This window comes from Rhinoderma darwinii, chromosome 6 (assembly GCF_050947455.1).
Source record: "Rhinoderma darwinii isolate aRhiDar2 chromosome 6, aRhiDar2.hap1, whole genome shotgun sequence".
Taxonomy (NCBI): domain Eukaryota; kingdom Metazoa; phylum Chordata; class Amphibia; order Anura; family Rhinodermatidae; genus Rhinoderma; species Rhinoderma darwinii.
In genome coordinates, this window is record NC_134692.1 from 136,512,480 (window position 1) to 136,532,900 (window position 20,421).

At 43.2% G+C, this 20,421-nt stretch overlaps 1 protein-coding gene across 2 annotated transcripts; it reads left to right on the forward strand.

Annotated features, from left to right (window-relative positions):
• Positions 1 to 11,576: 11,576 nt before the first annotated feature.
• LOC142656511 (NADPH oxidase organizer 1-like) lies at positions 11,577 to 20,204 on the forward strand. Of its 2 annotated transcripts, none has more exons than XM_075831445.1 (8): positions 11,577 to 11,898; positions 14,881 to 14,961; positions 15,498 to 15,573; positions 16,314 to 16,491; positions 17,033 to 17,220; positions 17,304 to 17,417; positions 17,767 to 17,884; positions 19,334 to 20,204. In XM_075831445.1, exons 1-8 carry the CDS (start codon positions 11,854 to 11,856, stop codon positions 19,953 to 19,955), a joined length of 1,422 nt encoding a protein of 473 aa, XP_075687560.1. In that variant the 5' UTR covers positions 11,577 to 11,853; the 3' UTR covers positions 19,956 to 20,204. The 2 variants fall into 2 exon arrangements, with proteins under 2 accessions (XP_075687560.1, XP_075687559.1); XM_075831444.1 differs by lacking the exon at positions 11,577 to 11,898 and adding an exon at positions 13,339 to 13,416.
• Positions 20,205 to 20,421: the final 217 nt, after the last annotated feature.

Consider the following 20,421-nt stretch of genomic DNA (forward strand, 5'->3'; position numbering starts at 1 on the left):
CACCAGCAGCCGTTAGACTGCTGGTGCCCTCCGGACAGCATTGCCGAAAACTGGAATCTGGTAAGGGAGATACCATCCGTATGAGACAGAAATTAAGACCCCACTAACATGCATAGCGGAAAACAAGGTGACCAAACCAACCGGGCAAGGGCCACTGACCACAGAGTTTAGCAATATTCAAGTTCCCTAACCCAACTGGTCCATCTTAGAACGGGCAATACGCAGGCGGATAAAACTAACCCCCACCACTACATCTCCCAGACCCAAACCGCCCGGTTTGGACCTGGAAGGAGACACTAATTCACCAACACGAAGAGCTACAAAAAATGCCAAACCAAACGCCGCCCCATACAAGGCCACTGTGAACGGGGAAGAACACAAGGAAGGCAGGCTGCCGAGCAAACAACGAAGTGCAACCGCTGCCGACACACCCAAGTCGCGCAAGCGTTGCAAATAATCGTCAGTCATCTGTAGGCGACTGTCATGAGGACCATAGATGTCCTGCGAGCCCACACAGGCCAACCACTCTACCCATGCCTTACCATACGAAGTCCAAGTAGAAGGGACTACCGAATTCCTTACAAACGGCATTAGTCCCCTGTTACCAGCTCCCATAGCCGATCCGGGCAAGGATAGCCCTCCATGTCCGCTCCCGGTAAGAATTCTCGAAACACCTGAAATTGAAAGCGAGACAAGGCATCAGTGACAGTATTCCGAACACCAGGCACATGACGGGCTCTAAACCAGATATTAAAGTCCAAGAAACGAAGGACCAAATTACGAAGTAGGCTCAAAACTGGAAAGGATGAAGAAGATATATGATTAATACAGAAAACCACACTCAGATTATCCGTCCAGAATACTACCCTTTTATTAGCTAGCTGTGATCCCCGCAACTCAACTGCTACTACAATGGGGAAGAGCTTTTAAGCAAAATGAGGTTCTTACACAGACCACTGGCCTCCCAAACCGGTGGCCAAGGGTGGGCGCACCAATGACATCCCAGGATAGAACCAAAACCTGTGGATCCTGCAGCATCAGTGTACAAATTGATGTCCTCATGTGATCCTTTCACATCCTGACAACATGTAACCATTATATTGGGACAAAACTTGTTTCCATACCAGCAAATTCAAACGTAATGCATTGGTTTTACGGATCCTGTGCCCAGGGCATCTCACCCCTTGGGAGGCCAAAGAGGGTCATCGAGAAAAAACACAGCCCATGGGCATTACGCGGCAGGCAAAGAACAGCAAACCAAGCAGTGATTGCATTTGTCGGAGGGTAACCTTTTTAACCGTACAAAAACCGTCCACGAAGTCGCACATTTTTTACAGCTTATCCGCAGGCAATCGAAAAACCATCAGGGTCGTGTCCAGTTCAATGCTCAAGAAGGACAGTGAAGTAAACGGGCCCACTATTTTCTCTTCCGATATGGGGACCCCAAATCAACTCATGAGGAAGCAGAAGGTGTTTAGCAAGAAACCACATTGGGGGCCGTTCGCTGGGCCCAAAAATAAGAAATCGTCCAGGTAATGTAATACAGCCCCCCCCCCCCCACAGAGCTCTTCCACCTAGACTCTCCCCTTGTCCCCTGACAGAGCTCCTGCCCACCTTTTGTCTACGCCATACCCCTCCACAGAGCCAATGCCAGTTTGCGTCCCACCTCAGTCCCGCTGCCACCACTTTGCGTTGCCAATACCCCCCCCAAATAATGGGGGTCCATGCTTTGATTGAATGGGGCCCAAATATTTCTGATGGCGGTCTTGGGGCTGCTGACCAAGTCTCTGGTTTATATATAAAAAAACTTTCTCCTTGATACTTTCTATACGGGGTTAATTTTGTGTATCATGAATCTGTTGCTGGGCATCTGGAATCTCTTTATAATAGACTTCTGTGATAGCCGGGCACAACGTGCTACCGGAGGAAAGACAAAAAACAGTGATATCAGAAGAAAGACATAAAACCGTGAAAAGAAGAAAATTCTGAAGAGATGTAACCAAAAACAAGCAGAACTGGAAGAATAGAACTAATAATATTCTCAATTTTTATTTCCGGTAATAATGATGTGACTACTGGCTCCAGGGTTACACCGGACACTATGACCTTGGTAGAGATGATGTTTCTGTGTGTCTGGGTGGCATGGGCTGGTCTTCTACATGCATCTTGCTGGAATTCAGACACAACACTAGGTCTCCCCCTGGAATACTGGACTTTCTTTGTCGTGGAATAGATAATTTTATTTGGTGTCCGCCAGTCTTCTATAGATAAACAGTTGGTCTTTTTTTGGGGCGAACCTCATAGTTGTCTCCTGTGACATCCCAGGTGTTGGTCTTTGGGGGTGGAGTAGTCAATGTTCCCCTGGCATAGTCATCACGGACACAAGGCTCCATCTTCTCCACCATTAATGATGTTTGCTGGTGATCCGTCTTGGTCTTCAGGATACCATGGCATGGGATATTTCAGGGTGGAGGGGCTTTATCTTCTATCCAGCATAGGAAATCTACTTTTTATTTTGTAGGCAGTGTCTTCCCTCCCATGGCATTGTAGCAGATCTTTTCTCATGCTGGGTTTTTGGGCAATAGACATGTTGGCCTTCTTAGCAGTACCGTCTGCTTTTGTTCTCTGCCTGGAAAGGATACGATTACCCTCCACAGCTAAGTGGCATGTATGTACACCGGGAAGTGCCGTCTGTATCACAGGAAGGCACAGCCGCTCCTGGCTCATACCGCTATCCTCTTGTCTAGCATATTCTTTAATCTTGGCGAATGGGTTGAAGGACACTTGTTTCTTCGCGTGTGACTTTGACCCATCAGTCTTGGCTTTCTTGAGGATACTTTTATGTGTCTTTGCGCCTTCTTTCTTCCTGGAGGTGTTTTCTTGCCTCTTTTGGTGTTCTGGCAGATCACGTCTCGTGCTCTTCTTAGCAGTAAAGTCAGTTCTCTGCCTGACGGGGATGGTATGACCCTGTACAGCTAAGGGGCATGCATGACTGTCTTTTGGTGCCAATGCTCTTTTACTTTCTGGATACAGAGTTCCACGATAGAACAAGAGCCCTTGTCCTACCTCACAGCGTTCTCCTTCTAATGTGTATTTGTGACTCTCTCGAGGTAGAGGAGTCGCTGTCCTCCTGGCACAGTCATCAGACAAACTTTGCTCCCTCTTGTCCCATGGCATCATTTGCAGGTGATGACGCCCGGTTTTTGTCTCTGTCCTGGTGCTGAGAAGAGACTTCTTTCTCAGCCCTTTATCATTTCCACTGAATTCTTTTCCATAGCCCTTCATATTGGCTTCTGGTTGGCAGTGGACATGTTTTTTAGGGTGTGAAGTTGGCTCACCCGTCTTGAGGATGCCACGCACTGGCATGGCTCCTTCTTCCTACCCACAGTAGAGGGGGTACTACATCGGCAAACAAACAAACAAAACAACAACAAAAATCCGCAATTCTGATAAACGCTGTTTCCCTGAGAGAAACTAAAAAGTAACTGCAGCAAGTGGTGGATACAGGTTCTATAGATGACATCACAAAGGTCACAGCCTGATGACATCATAATGGCACCAGCACCAGTCATGTGTATGTGTGTGTATATCCAGCATCCATCCATCCATCCATCCATCCATCCATCCATCCAATCTAAATATATATATATTATGTGTGTGTATCTTTCTATCTATTCATCTATCCATCAATCCATCCATATATACACATATTATAGATACACAGATATATAATGAGCAATCCCGGGACATGGCATCCTCAAGAAATGAATGGGTCCACATCACAACCCAAAAAGCATGTGCCCCCTCCAATTGTTGTGTAGCTGAAACAAATCTATTGCTTCAGTCATTTCAAGAATCATTTGTTTAAATGAAATCAGCAGTTCGTCTTATTATGCTGCAGTTTTATAAGCAGACATTTTCAAGTTAAGGACTTGTTCAGACAGTGCAAATTTGATGCAGATTTTGCATGCATTTTTTTTTTTTTTTTAAGCCTAAACCAGTAACAGAACATAAACAAAAGAAATATGTAAAGGAAGGCCTTAAAGTGTCTCCACCTCGATTCAATTATGGTTTTGGGTTAAAAAAAATCATAAAAAATCTGCACTGTATAAACAAGATTTAGGAAGCATTTTTATTTATTTATTTTTAAATAATTTGAATGCACTTACCATAAAGCTTCTCCTCTGGTCCCTGTTGGGCTCGTGTATATTTTAGCCTCTAGGGACCTTTCATCATGAGGTATCAAACCACACAGCCATATGTCATTACTATACCATGGACAGTGCGTTTCTGTGGTCTGGTGTATACATAGGCCCAATGGGTGTATACTACACTTATTTTTTATCTTGCTATTTATTTACAGGTTGGCGCTGATAGTGGGATCTGTGCAATTGTCAGGAAACTCCTTTTAAATTGAACCCCGCCTTGTCCGGCTCTCAACAATTCAGCCATTCTTACGAAACACAAATCATTCCCCCCTACATGCAACACCAATACAACAAGAACCCGAACATCCCTACTAATGGAAACAATTTCAGACAAAACTTGGGACCATCATGGGCCCCAAACACCCCTCCAATGTACGTCAGCAGACTGGAAGCCCAAACTTCGCCTTCCAGGCCGATATTCTGCTCTTTGGCCAGCCCAAAAGACGTAGGAGTGACCAACTATCCACACAGTTGGTCAACCTAAAATAGGAAAGAAAAACATTAACAGTTTAACAATTCAGGGTGAACGTAACCAGTATAACATTGCGAGCACCACCGACCAATGCGCATAACCTCGCCTTTAGAAAGACCGGCCCTAGCCGCTTCTGTGGCCGCACCTATACGGAAAGCATGGGTCCCGTAATCATCCGGAGGGCACCAGCAGCCGTTAGACATTTCTTCAGCATTGCCGAAAACTGGAATCTGGTAAGGGAGATACCATCCGCATGAGACAGAAATTAAGACCCCCCCCATGCATAGCGGAAAACGAGGTGACCAAACCAACCAGGCAAGGGCCACTGACCACAGAGTTTAGCAATATTCAAGTTCCCTTACCCAACTGGTCCATCTTAGAACGGGCAATACGCAGGCGGATAAAACTAACCCCCACCACTACGTCTCCCAGACCCAAACCGCCCAGTTTGGACTTGGAAGGACACACTAATTCACCAACACGAAGAGCTACAAAAAATGCCAAACCAAACGCCGCCCCAAACAAGGCCACTTTGAACGGGGAAGAACACAAGGAAGGCAGGCTGCCGAGCAAACAACGCCGCGCAACCGCTGCCGACACACCCAAGTCGAGCAAGCGTTGCAAATAATCGTCAGTCATCTGTAGGCGACTGTCATGAGGACCATAGATGTCCTGCGAGCCCACACAGGCCAACCACTCTCCCCATGCCTTACCATACGAAGTCCAAGTAGAAGGGACTACCGAATTTTTTACAAACGGCATTAGTCCCCCGTGACCAGCTCCCATAACCGATCCGGGCAAGGATAGCCCTCCTGTCCGCTCCCGGTAAGAATTCTCGAAACACCTGAAATTTAAAGCGAGACAAGGCATCAGTGACAGTATTCCGAACACCAGGCACATGACGGGCTCTAAACCAGATATTAAAGTCCAAGAAACGAAGGACCAAATTACGAAGTAGGCTCAAAACTGGAAAGGATGAAGAAGATATATGATTAATACAGAAAACCACACTCAGATTATCCGTCCAGAAGACTACCCTTTAATTAGCTAGCTGCGATCCCCACAACTCAACTGCTACTACAATGGGGAAGAGCTTTAAGCAAAGTGAGGTTGTCACAGACCACTGGCCTCCCAAACCGGTGGCCAAGGGTGGGCGCACCAATGACATCCCAGGATAGCACCAAAACCTGTGGATCCTGCAGCATCAGTGTACAAATTTATGTCCTCATGTGATCCTTTCACATCCTGACAACATGTATGACCATTATATTGGGACCAAACTTGTTTCCATACCAGCAAATCCAAACGTAATGCATTGGTTATACGGATCCTGTGCCCAGGGCATCTCACCGGCTGGGAGGCCAAAGAGGGGCATCGAGAAAAAACACGACCCATGGGCATGACGCGGCAGGCAAAGACCAGCAAACCAAGCAGTGATTGCATTTGTCGGAGGGTAACCTTTTTAACCGAACAAAAACCATCCACGAAGTTAAACATTTTTACAGCTTATCCGCAGACAATCGAAAAACCATCAGGGTCGTGTCCAGTTCAATGGTCAAGAAGGACCGCGAAGTAAGCGTGCCCTCTGTTTTCTCTTCCGATAAGGTGACCCCAAATCAACTCATGAGGAAGCAGAATGTGTTTACCAAGAAAGCACATTGGGGTCGTTCGCTGGGCCCACAAATAAGAAATCGTCCAGGTAATGTAATACAGCCCCCCCCCCCCCACAGAGCACTTCCACCTAGACTCTCCCCTTGTCCCCTGACAGAGCTCCTGCCCACCTTTTATCTACGCCGTACCCCTCCACAGAGGCACTGCCAGTTTGAGTCCCACCTCAGTCCTGCTTCTACCACTTTGCGTTGCCCCCCCCCGATAATGGGGCGTCCATGCTTTGATTGAATGGGGCCCAAATATTTCTGATGGCGGTCTTGGGGCTGCTGACCAGGTCTCTGGTTTATAAAAAAAAACCTTTCTCCTTGATACTTTCTATACGGGGTTAATTTTGTGTATCATGAATCTGTTGCTGGGCATCTGGAATCTCTTTATAATAGACTTCTGTGATAGCCGGGCACAACGTGCTACCGGAGGAAAGACAAAAAACTGTGATATCAGAAGAAAGACATAAAACCGTGAAAAGAAGAATATTCTGAAGAGATGTAACCAAAAACAAGCAGAACTGGAAGAATAGAACAAATAATATTCCCAATTTTTATTTCCGGTAACAGTGCAGTAATAATGATGTGACTACTGGCTCCAGGGTTACACCGGACACTATGACCTTGGTAGAGATTATGTTTCTGTGTGTCTGGGTGGCATGGGCTGGTCTTCTACATGCATCTTGCTGGAATTCAGACACAACACTAGGTCTCCCCCTGGAATACTGGACTTTCTTTGTCGTGGAATAGGTAACTTTATTTGGTGTCCGCCAGTCTTCTATAGATAAACAGTTGTTCTTTTCTTGGGGTGAACCTCATAGTTGTCTCCTGTCACATCCCAGGTGTTGGTCTCTGTGGGTGGAGTACTCAATATTCCCCTGGCATAGTCATCACGGACACCAGGCTCCATCTTCTCCACCATTAATGATGTTTGCTGGTGATCCGTCTTGGTCTTCAGGATACCATGGCATGGGATATTTCAGGGTGGAGGGGCTTTATCTTCTATCCAGCATAGGAAATCTACTTTTTATTTTGTAGGCGGTGTCTTCCCTCCCATGGCATTGTAGCAGATCTTTTCTCATGCTGGGTTTTTGGGCAATAGACATGTTGGCCTTCTTAGCAGTACCGTCTGCTTTTGTTCTCTGCCTGGAAAGGATACGATTACCCTCCACAGCTAAGTGGCATGTATGTACGCCGGGAAGTGGCGTCTGTATCACCGGAAGGCACAGCCGCTCCTGGCTCATACCGCTATCCTCTTCTCTAGCATATTCTTTAATCTTGGCGTATGGGTTGAAGGACACTTGTTTCTTCGCGTGTGACTTTGACCCATCAGTCTTAGATTTCTTGAGGATACTTTTATGTGTCTTTGCGCCTTCTTTCTTCCTGGAGGTGTTTTCTTGCCTCTTTTGGTGTTCTGGCAGATCCCGTCTCATGCTCTTCTTAGCAGTAACGTCAGTTCTCTGCCTGACAGGGATGGTATGACCCTGTACAGCTAAGGGGCATGTATGAGTGTCTTTTGGTGCCAATTCTCTTTTACTCTCTGGATACAGGTGGCATTAGTCCCCCGTTACCAGCTCCCATAGCCGATCCGGGCAAAGATAGCCCTCCTGTCCGCTCCCGGTAAGAATTCTCGAAACACCTGAAATTGAAAGCGAGACAAGGCATCAGTGACAGTATTCCGAACACCAGGCACATGACGGGCTCTAAACCAGATATTAAAGTCCAAGAAACGAAAGACCAAATTACGAAGTAGGCTCAAAACTGCGAAGGATGAAGAAGATATATGATTAAGACAGAAAATCACACTCAGATTATCCGTCCAGAAGACTACCCTTTTATTAGCTAGCTGCGATCCCCACAACTCAACTGCTACTACAATGGGGAAGAGCTTTAAGCAAAGTGAGGTTCTTGCACAGACCACTGGCCTCCCAAACCGGTGGCCAAGGGTGGGCGCACCAATGACATCCCAGGATAGCACCAAAACTTGTGGATCCTGCAGCATCAGTGTACAAATTTATGTCCTCATGTGATACTTTCACATCTTAACAACATGTAACCATTATATTGGGACAAAACTTGTTTCCATACCAGTAAATCCAAACGTAATGCATTGGTTATACAGATCCTGTGCCAAGGGCATCTCACCGGCTGGGAGGCCAAAGAGGGGCATCGAGAAAAAACACAGCCCATGGGCATGACGCGGCAGGCAAAGACCAGCAAACCAAGCAGTGATTGCATTTGTCGGAGGGTAACCTTTTTAACCGAACAAAAACCGTCAACGAAGTCGCACATTTTTTACAGCTTATCCGCAGGCAATTGAAAAACCATCAGGGTCGTGTCCAGTTCAATGCTCAAAAAGGACAGCGAAGTAAACGGGCCCTCTGTTTTCTCTTCCGATAAGGGGACCCCAAATTAACTCATGAGGAAGCAGAAGGTGTTTAGCAAGAAACCACATTGGTGGACGTTCGCTGGGCCAGGTAATGTAATACAGCCCCCCCCCCCCCCACAGAGCTCTTCCACCTAGACTCTCCCCTTGTCCCCTGACAGAGCTCCTGCCCACCTTTTGTCTACGCCGTACCCCTCCACAGAGCCACTGCCACTTTGCGTCCCACCTCAGTCCCGCTGCCACCACTTTGCGTTGCCACCCCCTCCCCCCCGATAATGGGGGGGCCACGCTCTGATTGAATGGGACCCAAATATTTCTGATGGCGGTCTTGGGGCTGCTGACCAGGTCTCTGGTTTATATAAAAAAAACTTTCTCCTTGATACTTTCTATACGGGGTTAATTTTGTGTATCATGAATCTGTTGCTGGGCATCTGGAATCTCTTTATAATAAACTTTTGTGATAGCCGGGCACAACGTAATGGGGAGTTGGTCACAGGCGATCAAGAGAAGGCAGAGTTACTAAATGGGTTCTTCCGCTCTGTATATACAACAGAAGAAAGAGCAGCTGATGTAGCCGCTGCCGGTGCTGTTAATATATCAGTTCATATACTGAATTGGATGAATGTAGATATGGTGCAAGCTAAATTAAATAAAATAAATGTACACAAGGCCCCGGGACCAGATGGGTTACACCCTAGAGTTCTTAAGGAGCTTAGTTCAGTTATTTCTGTCCCCCTCTTCATAATATTTAGAGAGTCTCTCATGACTGGTATAGTGCCAAGGGACTGGCGCAGGGCAAATGTGGTGCCTATTTTCAAAAAGGGCTCTAGGTCTTCGCCGGGTAATTATAGACCAGTAAGCTTAACATCAATTGTGGGGAAAATGTTTGAGGGGCTATTGAGGGACTATATACAGAATTATGTGACAATAAATAGTATTACAAGTGACAGCCAGCATGGTTTTACAAAGGACAGAAGTTGTCAAACCAACCTGATTTGTTTTTATGAAGAGGTAAGCAGAAGCCTAGACAGAGGGGCCGCTGTGGATATAGTGTTTTTAGACTTTGCAAAGGCATTTGACACTGTCCCTCATAGACATCTAATGGGTAAATTAAGGACTATAGGTTTAGAAAGTATAGTTTGTAATTGGATTGAGAATTGGCTCAAGGACCGTATCCAGAGAGTTGTGGTCAATGATTCCTTCTCTGAATGGTCCCCGGTTATAAGTGGTGTACCCCAGGGTTCGGTGCTGGGACCACTATTATTCAACTTATTTATTAATGATATAGAGGATGGGATTAATAGCACTATTTCTATTTTTGCAGATGACATCAAGCTATGTAATATAGTTCAGACTATGGAAGATGTTCATGAATTACAGGCAGATTTAAACAAACTAAGTGTTTGGGCGTCCACTTGGCAAATGAAGTTTAATGTAGATAAATGTAAAGTTATGCACCTGGGTACGAACAATCTGCATGCATCATATGTCCTAGGGGGAGCTACACTGGCGGATTCACTTGTTGAGAAGGATCTGGGTGTACTTGTAAATCATAAACTAAATAACAGCATGCAATGTCAATCAGCTGCTTCAAAGGCCAGCAAAATATTGTCGTGTATCAAAAGAGGCATGGACTCGCGGGACAGGGATGTAATATTACCACTTTACAAAGCATTAGTGAAGCCTCATCTAGAATATGCAGTTCAGTTCTGGGCTCCAGTTCATAGAAAGGATGAAAAATACAAAGAAGAGCAACGAAGCTAATAAGGGGCATGGAGAATCTAAGTTATGAGGAAAGATTAAAAGAACTAAACCTATTTAGCCTTGAGAAAAGATACGATTACCCTCCACAGCTAAGTGGCATGTATGTACACCGGGAAGTGGCGTCTGTATCACAGGAAGGCACAGCCGCTCCTGGCTCATACCGCTATCCTCTTCTCTAGCATATTCTTTAATCTTGGCGTATGGGTTGAAGGACACTTGTTTCTTCGCGTGTGACTTTGACCCATCAGTCTTGGCTTTCTTGAGGATACTTTTATGTGTCTTTGCTCCTTCTTTCTTCCTGGAGATGTTTTCTTGCCTCTTTTGGTGTTCTGGCAGATCCCGTCTCGTGCTCTTCTTAGCAGTAACGTCAGTTCTCTGCCTGACAGGGATGGTATGACCCTGTACAGCTAAGGGGCATGTATGACTGTCTTTTGGTGCCAATTTTCTTTCACTCTCTGGATACAGAGTTCCAGGATAGAACAAGAGCCCTTGTCTTACCTCACAGCGTTCTCCTTCTAATCTGTATTTGTGACTCTCTCGAGGTAGAGGAGTCGCTGTCCTCCTGGCACAGTCATCAGACAAACTTTGCTCCCTCTTGTCCCATGGCATCATTTGCTGGTGATGACGCCCGTTTTTTGTCTCGGTCCTGGTGCTGAGAAGAGACTTCTTTCTCAGCCCTTTATCATTTCCACTGAATTATTTTCCACAGCCCTTCAAGTTGGCTTCTGGTTTGCAGTGGACATGATTTTTAGGGTGTGAAGTTGGCTCACCCGTCTTGAGGATGCCACGCACTGGCATGGCTCCTTCTTCCTACCCACAGTAGAGGGGGTACTACATGGGCAAACAAACAAACAAACTTTAAAACAACAACAAAAATCTGCAATTCCGATAAATGCTGTTTCCCTGAAAGAAACTAAAAAGTAACTGCAGCAAGTGGTGGATACAGGTTCTATAGATGACATCACAAAGGTCACAGCCTGATGACATCATAATGGCACCAGCACCAGTCATGTGTATGTGTATGTATATCCAGCCATCCATCCAATATAAATATATTATAATATACAATCCTCCTAAACACTGGACAGCACTCCTTAGTTTAGTGAAAAATAGAGGTTTATTCACCACATGCGACGTTTCAGCCCTACTTCATGGGGCCTTTCTCAAGGAGTGCTGTCCCGTGTTTTGGAGGATTGGATCAATTTCTAGGGACACTGGTCACGTGCCCCAACGAGAATATTGCACCCTTACCTTACACATATATATATACATATATAGAATGTGTGTGTATCTTTCCAGCTATTCATCTATCCATCCATATATACACATGTTATAGATACACAAATATATAATGAGCAATCCCGGGACATGGCATCCTCAAGAAAAGAATGGATCCACATCACACCCGAAAAAGTATGTGCCCTTTCCAATTGTTGTGTAGCTGAAACAAATCTATTGTGAATGATATCAGCTGGTGAATGACGTGCTGTCTTATTTTGCTGCAGTTTTATAAGCAGACATTTTCAGTTTAAGGACTTGTTCACACAGTGCAAATTTGATGCAGATTTTATATACATTTTATTATAAGCCAAAACCAGAAGAAATATGTAAAGGAATGCCTTAAAGTGTCATCGCCGGGATTCAATTCTGGTTCTGGCTTTAAAAAAAACAACAACAAAACAACATACCATAAAGCTTCTCCTTTGGTCCCTGTTGGGCTTGTGTAGATTCTAGGCTTTACCGTTCATCGTGAGGTATTAAACCACACAGCCATGTGACATTACTATACCATGGACTGTGCGTTTCTGTGGTCTGGTGTATACATAGGCCCAATGGGTGTATATTACACTTATTTTTTATCTTGCTATTTGTTTCACAGGTTGGCGCTGATAGTGGGATCTGTGGAAATTTCAGGCAACCCATTTTAAATTTAACCCCCATTGTCCGGCTCTCGGCAGCCCGCTGATTTTGCTGGGAGAAACCTTGCCTTGCCAGACAATACCCCTACAGCGAAATGTAGTTTTATATGGCGGCCAGTCAGATGAATATAATACATTGACGGCTGGATTCCGATAGAGTGGCTCTCCATCATGACTGATAGGGATCTCGAGTGGGAGAACCCCTCTATGACTTCCATATGGCCTAATAGGGTTATTGGACAGGGGTTTCCTTCCTCAGACAAACCTTTTAATGACCAAAGGTTTGTGATTTTTGGTATATGCCAGATATATTATCAAAACTAAAGGAATTGTCCGCATTGGACATTTCCCTTTTGTTAGAAGGGTTCCTCAAAGATAAGCTGATAAACATGTCCTGCTGCTAAGACCCCCAGAGATCAACTGTAACCTGGGGAGGAACCTGGCAGCAAGTGTTCAATTTCCCTGCAGCGCCACCACAGTAGAAATGAAGCATTACACGGTCCTCATGGAAATTGGTGTGCTGTCTGTGTAATGCGTGGACATGCCAGGTCCTCCAGAGCAAGACACCCGTTGTAGTCACTCTTGGGCTAATAATGGAGGCCCTGAATACCCCCCTCCCTCATTAATTCAGAATCCCCTAATAGGGTATTTGGCAATGGGTTTTCTAAACCCGCAACTCCTTTAACATTCATACAATGTGGCATCAAATCACGATGACAGGTTTTGCAGTAATTTGTGCTCTTGTGGAAATCACATGATGTTAAAGAATAGGAATTACCCGAGTGCCTGAACGTTGAGTCCTTTACTTCCTGCAAGGCGTGAAGTTATCTTTTGAGTCATTGACTTTTGATGGGAGGAGCAATTATTAACCGGTACTTCTAGACTATTATAAAAAGCTGCTGTCACTGTCTATACGGACAAGTTGGTTTGCAAGATGCCTCAGCAAACCAAGATTGGGCGCTATCCATTGGAAGTCAAAGCTGTTGGCGTTCTTCAGAATGGGAAACGGAAGGTAGCGTACCACAATTATATATTCCTATATATAATAATGGAGACCCAAACCATTTAGGGTCAGTGGAGAGCCAGGTGGCATACCCTTGTCTTAGCTGGGCTTTCCTTTACCCAGGGCAAAGATTAAGCCCTGAATCTTAATACTCTGACCAAGGCATCGTGGCTTGTTGGCAGCTCCTGGCATATGCCCTTCCACTCCTTCTTTGTACTGTAATGGCACACTTGGAAATAGAATATGGAGTATGACTCATGAACTTATCTTTTGGGAATCTTTTTATATTTGGGTATAAAGGTTTTGTATATTTTTGTCGGTGTTTTAATTATCGTTAGAATGAATTCCTGGACTACTGATTGAGATATTTGGAGTCAGGAAGGATTCTTTCCACTTTACACGAGGACCCATGGGGTGACCACTTGCGAGTTTTTTTGTTTTTGACGTCTTCTGAATGAACATAGAATGGAAATAATAGGATGATCTTTATGAATTGTGTATTTTTTAGCCTTATTAACATGGTAATTACGACCCAGTTTATGATTATTCTGTAACCGTTGACCTCCTTGATTCTCCTTGAGGTTGCCAAATGCCTACTGGATATATGACAATGGAGTTTTATGAAAACTGGGCTTGTTGCCCCTAGCAACCAATCGGAGCTCAGCTTTCATTCCTTAAACTGCTCTGGTAAAATGAAAGCTGTGCTGTGATTGGTTGCTCTGGGCAACAAGTCCAGTTTTTCTATTAAACAGTCTTGTTAAATGAGGCCTATAGATTTAGGAAAACTGTCGAACATGAAAACTGGGCTGGTTGCCCATAGCAACCAATCACAGCTCAGGTTTAATTTCTTCAAATTGTCTAGCAAAACAAAAGCAGTGCTGTAATTGGTTGCTACGAGCAACAAAATCAGTTTTCATAAATGTCTTTCCGACTGTCCCACCCGGCATATGTTATATTCCAGTATGTTTTGGGGGGATATATATCCGCATATGTGTTTCCGAGTTTTCAAGAAATAAATTCAGGCAGAAGTCCTAATGTTAGAGGCGTTACGTAAAGCTCCTGGTACCCAATGCAAAATCTGTAACAGGGCCCAGCACCTACCAGTGCCATTTATAATACTGTGGCAGAGGGTCCCTTGGGCCCCCTAATGCACCAGGGCACAGGTGCGACTGCTACCTCTACACCCGTATCCATTTGGCCACCATGGCCCTGGCTTTGAGCAAGTAAACACGTGCTCCTGAAGGTCCCCCGTAGAAGCAGCCGTAGGACAGGGCAAGCAATGGAGGGTTTACAAGTTTTTTGTTTCTTTCCATTTGTTCCTGAATCCCAAAATACCCCTTTAAAATATATATCAGCCTTGACTAGTCAGATCCTAGTGGGTTGAATTTCTTGCCCCAGTTCATACTGGGATTTATAGCCAAAGAGTGTGATTGACCAAGTGAATTAATAATATTTTTTTTTTTACTTTGGCAGGTCAATATATTTTCAATTTTGTGGTCTGACCACAACGACATTGTCATCTACCGAACGTTTAACGATTTCAAAAAGATGCATGTAAGTGTGGTTTAAGAGTAAAAAATTGTCTATTGGCGATGACAGACTGAGAACATTAGGAATAAATTGTGCAGGATGAAAAGTTACACCAAATTTACTATAGTGAAAAATATTGGCGTGCATGTACTATGGCCATGAGGTGGCGTAATCACAAACCCGATAAAATATAGTGATTACGAAATAATATAATATGTAACGGGGAGATTTAATAAGCCAGAATTCTGTCGCAAATTGCACACAAAAAAAAATAAAAATAGAGGTCATGGCGCCAAATTTAGTAGACTTTTTTTTTGCATCTACCAGTGTCTAGAAAAAATGGGGATGGCTAAAAAAGTCATAATATGCTCCAAATGTATTAAACCGTGCAATATTTTTTGCACAAAATATTGGAGAACATGTACGATAAGTATCAAAGTGTCTAACATGTCTGGCAAGTTGCGGCAAATTTCTTGTGATGCATGCGCCATTTTTATCAACTTGGTTTACCAATTATAAGATAAACAAAAACCAATACTAATTCTATTATTTGTTCATAGCGAGAACTAAGAGAAAAATTCCCTCTGGAATCCGGGCTACTCCGAAAATCAGAGAACGTGATCCCCAAACTAAGAGGTAATAACCCACTCCATTGTATCGGACATCCATTAACAGATCCCATTTATCACTTTAGGGTTCCAACCAATGGTGTACATAGAAGAGAGGGGGGCCCTATAGCAAAGGTCAAACTGTCGGTCCCAATATGGTGCCAGGTTTTGCCACCCAGGGCAGAAGGGTCTGGTGTTTTGTTTTTTTAACCCCTCTACCTCCTTTCCATAATCCTTAGGCCTCATTTACACGAGCGTTGAATACATCCATGCGACGAGCGTTGAAACACCGGCCTTCATACGGACTCATGTTTTTAATGTGGCCGTTGGTCACGTTTTTCACGTCCGAGTTTCCCCACTCTCGTGTAAATCTAGCCTTAGGTTAATTCCCGACCCTCGTATTTGCTAATAATGCACTTCCTCTGTAGAGGGGAGTCCTGCATAGTGTCTCACCACCTAGCAACAAAAGTGATAGAACCAACCATTGCTGGGCCCCTTCTCTCCAAGGGCCCCAGAGTTGCCACATGGGCTCCATTCTATGGTATATTTTAATATTAACCAATGACAACCATTTAACCGCCCTGTTATTGTTTATTTTTGGTCCATTTAATGGGTATGTCACATGGGGTATAATAATATTCGGTGTCGCAATGTGTTTCCTCACAAGGTGACAGACCAGTTTCTTACTACTATAAATAACCAATAGGGAAATTCCCTTGACAGCCATACATATAACTCACATGTTTAATTTCCTCTCCCTCCCTATAGATGTGCCAATTTTCAGGAAAAACAGGCGCAGCAGTCGCTTTATAGAGAGGCTGCGGTTACTGGAGACATTTTCCCAGGAGCTTCTGAAAACCGACAACAAAATCTCACAATGCGACGTCGTGATGACGTTTTTTACACCCGCCAACAGTGACCTGAACGCAGCCTTCCCCGAAAACAGGTATGTCTCCCACAACTGCCTCTATTCTAGCAAGGTAGGATGTAGACATTGTTGTATTTGGTGTTCCATACACGGTCTCTGTGACAACACTGCACCCACTGCAGTAGGGGACATGTTGTCTAATTTACTTGAAAGGGGTGATCTGGTTTAAAAACCCCATTTTCAAATAACCTATTAGTGAATTAATAGTCAGGTGTCTCCGATTCAAGAGCCTCGCCTATTTACTGGAGAACAGAGTGGTAACAAAAAGTGTCTCTTGCTGTGGAGGACCCAATGCGACCATTGATTACAATGGTAACTATGTAATGCTTCTTTTCCCCTGTGGGGGCGCTGCAGGAGAACGTAACACTTGGTGCTGGGTTCCCTACAGAATACAGCTGATCGCTGGGGTCCCAGTTCATCTAGGTAGTTTTCTAATAAAAAAAATAATAATTATCCATATGAGACAACCTCTTTAAGGAAGAGTATAAAGTGCTAAGACATAAGATACAGTATGTTCTAAGACTAATAAATGAAATATAACTTGGCTGTCTGGTTACAGCATAGTGATCATGCCATCCGAAGTAAAAAACCTGCAGAAAAGACAACTACCACAACCACCAGCCTCTGAACCTATTGTATCACAAATGTACCTGTGTATTGAGGACTACGAGACCAAGGACACCAAGAACAGGCCCTTCAAAGTCAAGTGCAATGAGCAGCTGGGGGTGTTGATGAAGGAAGGCTCAGGTAAGAGGTCACCTACCGATTACAATTAGATGCAGGGCTGTATACAATTTAAGGAGGTTGTATTAACCCCAATTACATTTTAGGGTGGTGGCTGGTGGAGAACGAGGAGAAACGAGTGGCTTGGTTTCCAGCTCCTTTCCTCAGGACTTTAGGGGAGAAAGAGGACATGGATTCGGGGACAGAATCAGATGATGAGGGTAAGCTATGCACCACGTATAATATAATATACAGGTGGATGAGGCTTAAATAGTGTTATCTAACAAAACAAGCATTGTGAACCTCATAGACACAAATTTCTACATAAGAGGTTTCCACCACTAGGTGCCACTTTAGTATTATACTGCTCACCCCTAGGTGGCACGTTAGTATTATGATGCACTGATGAAGAGTTTTGTGTTCTGTGGTGCTTATAGACATGATTTCCCTTAACAGCACACCATGTGGTCAGACAATGAAGTGAAAATGAATTATCAGTTTTAATGTAAAATATCAAGACGTTATCACTGATCCCATACAAATACAATGTGCGCTACTCTCTTTACTTAGGAGTCCGTTACTATGCAACAACATCTTATGAAGCCATGAGCTGCGATGAAATGTCCATCTCCAGAGGGGTCCTAGTAGAGGTCATTGAGAAGTCAAACAATGGATGGTGGCTGATCAGGTGAAAAAAACAACAACTTAAATTGGTTTATAGTGTTAATAGAATCAACATCTAATTTATGTCCAAAAATAACTACTATAAATACTGCCCCCTATAAACAAGAATATAACTACTATAATACTGTCCCCTATAAACAAGAATATAACTACTATAATACTGTCCCCTATATACAAGAATATAACTACTATAATACTGCTCCTATATACAAGAATATAACTACTATAATACTGCCTCCTATGTACAAGAATATAACTACTATAATACTGCTCCCTATATACAAGAATATAACTACTATAATACTGTCCCCTATATACAAGAATATAACTACTATAATACTGCCCTCTATATACAAGAATATAACTACTATAATACTGCCTCCTATGTACAAGAATATAACTACTATAATACTGCTCCCTATATACAAGAATGTAACTACTATAATACTGTCCCCTATATACAGGAATATAACTACTATAATACTGCCCCCTATATACAAGAATATAACTACTATAATACTGCCTCCTATATACAAGAATATAACTACTATAATACTGCCCCCTATATACAAGAATATAACTACTATAATACTGCCCCCTATGTACAAGAATATAACTACTATAATACTGTCCCTATATACAAGAATATAACTACTATAATACTGCCCCCTATCTGCAAGAATATAAATACTATAATACTGCCCCCTATGTACAATAATATAACTACTATAATACTGCCACTATATACAAGAATATAACTACTATAATACTGCCCCCTATATACAAGAATATAACTACTATAATACTGCTCCTATATACAAGAATATAACTACTATAATACTGACTCCTATATACAAGAATATAACTACTATAATACTGCCTCTATATACAAGAATATAACTACTATAATTCTGCCCCCTATATACAAGAATATAACTACTATAATACTGCCCTCTATATACAAGAATATAACTACTATAATACTGCTCCCTATATACAAGAATATAACTACTATAATACTGCTCCTATATACAAGAATATAACTACTATAATACTGCCCCCTATGTACAAGAATATAACTACTATAATACTGCCCCCTATATACAAGAATATAACTAATATAATACTGCTCCTATATACAAGAATATAACTACTATAATACTGTCCCTATATACAAGAATATAACTACTATAATACTGCCCCTATATACAAGAATATAACTACTATAAGACTGCTCCTATATATACGCAAGAATATAAATACTATAATACTGCCCCCTATATACAAGAATATAACTACTATAATACTGCCCCTATATACAAGAATATAACTACTATAATACTCCCTCCTATATACAAGAATATAAATACTATAATACTGCCCCCTATGGACAAGAATGTATCTGGTATAATACTGCCTCCAACATCACTCCTAACTTTATTTTCATCACCAGGTATAATGGAAAAACTGGATTTGTCCCAGCGATGTACTTGAAACCCTACCGAAACTGTCACCAGCTTGAAGCCAAGACGAACCAAGGAATGTTCTCCTCTATGCTAAATCTCTTCAAAGCCTCCAGCACCTTAGAGTTGAGCCAGCCAGAAGAGTCCTGGAGTGATGACGACCATTCAGCCCTTAATAATGCACATATTAAGCTGGACAGAAAAAAATCCAGGTCGTTAAGTGGTTTACCACTAAATACACAATATGGATTCCAACACTCTCCAACAGAGATGCCACCAAGGGAAAAAGCCAGAGCGGTGGTTCCAAACCGTGAAGCCGAGATGAAGCCTATGCTGCGGAAGAAAGACGCCATCAGAGGTCGACCTCTTTCCTCCAAGCAACAAGACCTGCCGCCCATACCACATCCGAGGAAGATAACTGTAGAAGCACTGGCCACGGGAAGCAGTCCAGGTAGACCTACAGTAACTAGTGGACCCACCAACTCTCATCTTGTCCCCGACGTCACCCCTCGGGTTCCTCAACGGCCCGAACAACATGAAATTCTTAACAAGTGTACGTCTACAACGAAGACAGCCATGAAGAAGAGAGAGGGCGCTCTCATGTACGGCTAAACCGTTTATTGGGATATTTCCTTTTATATCTATTTTATTTGAACTATTTATTCAGTAGATTTATTTATTATGTCATCGTTTATCATTGTGGTACGGTAACGGATACCCTGGAGGAAGAATGTTTTTCCTCAGAGACAGTGACACCCATGGGCTGGGTCTAGTATTGCAGCTCATCCCCATTCATTTCCTTGAAACTAGAACTATATTTTTACCGCACATCAATCATAATGATCTTTTGTCTGACAATCAGTATTAACTATGTTACATTGTATCAATGAGAAATAAATACAATTTTGAATACGTGGCAAGTCTTTCCAATATGTATTATCAGAGAAGGATGTAGGACTTCTTATCTCTTCCAGTCTGCCTCTGAGGTTTCCTTTTAAATCTTATTAAAATTTGGTTACTTTCACCACTTGCAGTACCACTCTTCACCACTGCTGGCACCAAATATTTTCCTATAGAC

Excerpts from the sequence above, each read along its gene's own strand:
- LOC142656511 (XM_075831444.1), top strand. The coding sequence starts at position 13,339 with ATGCCTCAGCAAACCAAGATTGGGCGCTATCCATTGGAAGTCAAAGCT. Across the intron at positions 13,417-14,880 it reads TTCAGAATGGGAAACGGAAG|GTCAATATATTTTCAATTTT; the intron begins GTAGCGTACCAC and ends TTACTTTGGCAG. Across the intron at positions 16,492-17,032 it reads GCAGCCTTCCCCGAAAACAG|CATAGTGATCATGCCATCCG; the intron begins GTATGTCTCCCA and ends GTCTGGTTACAG.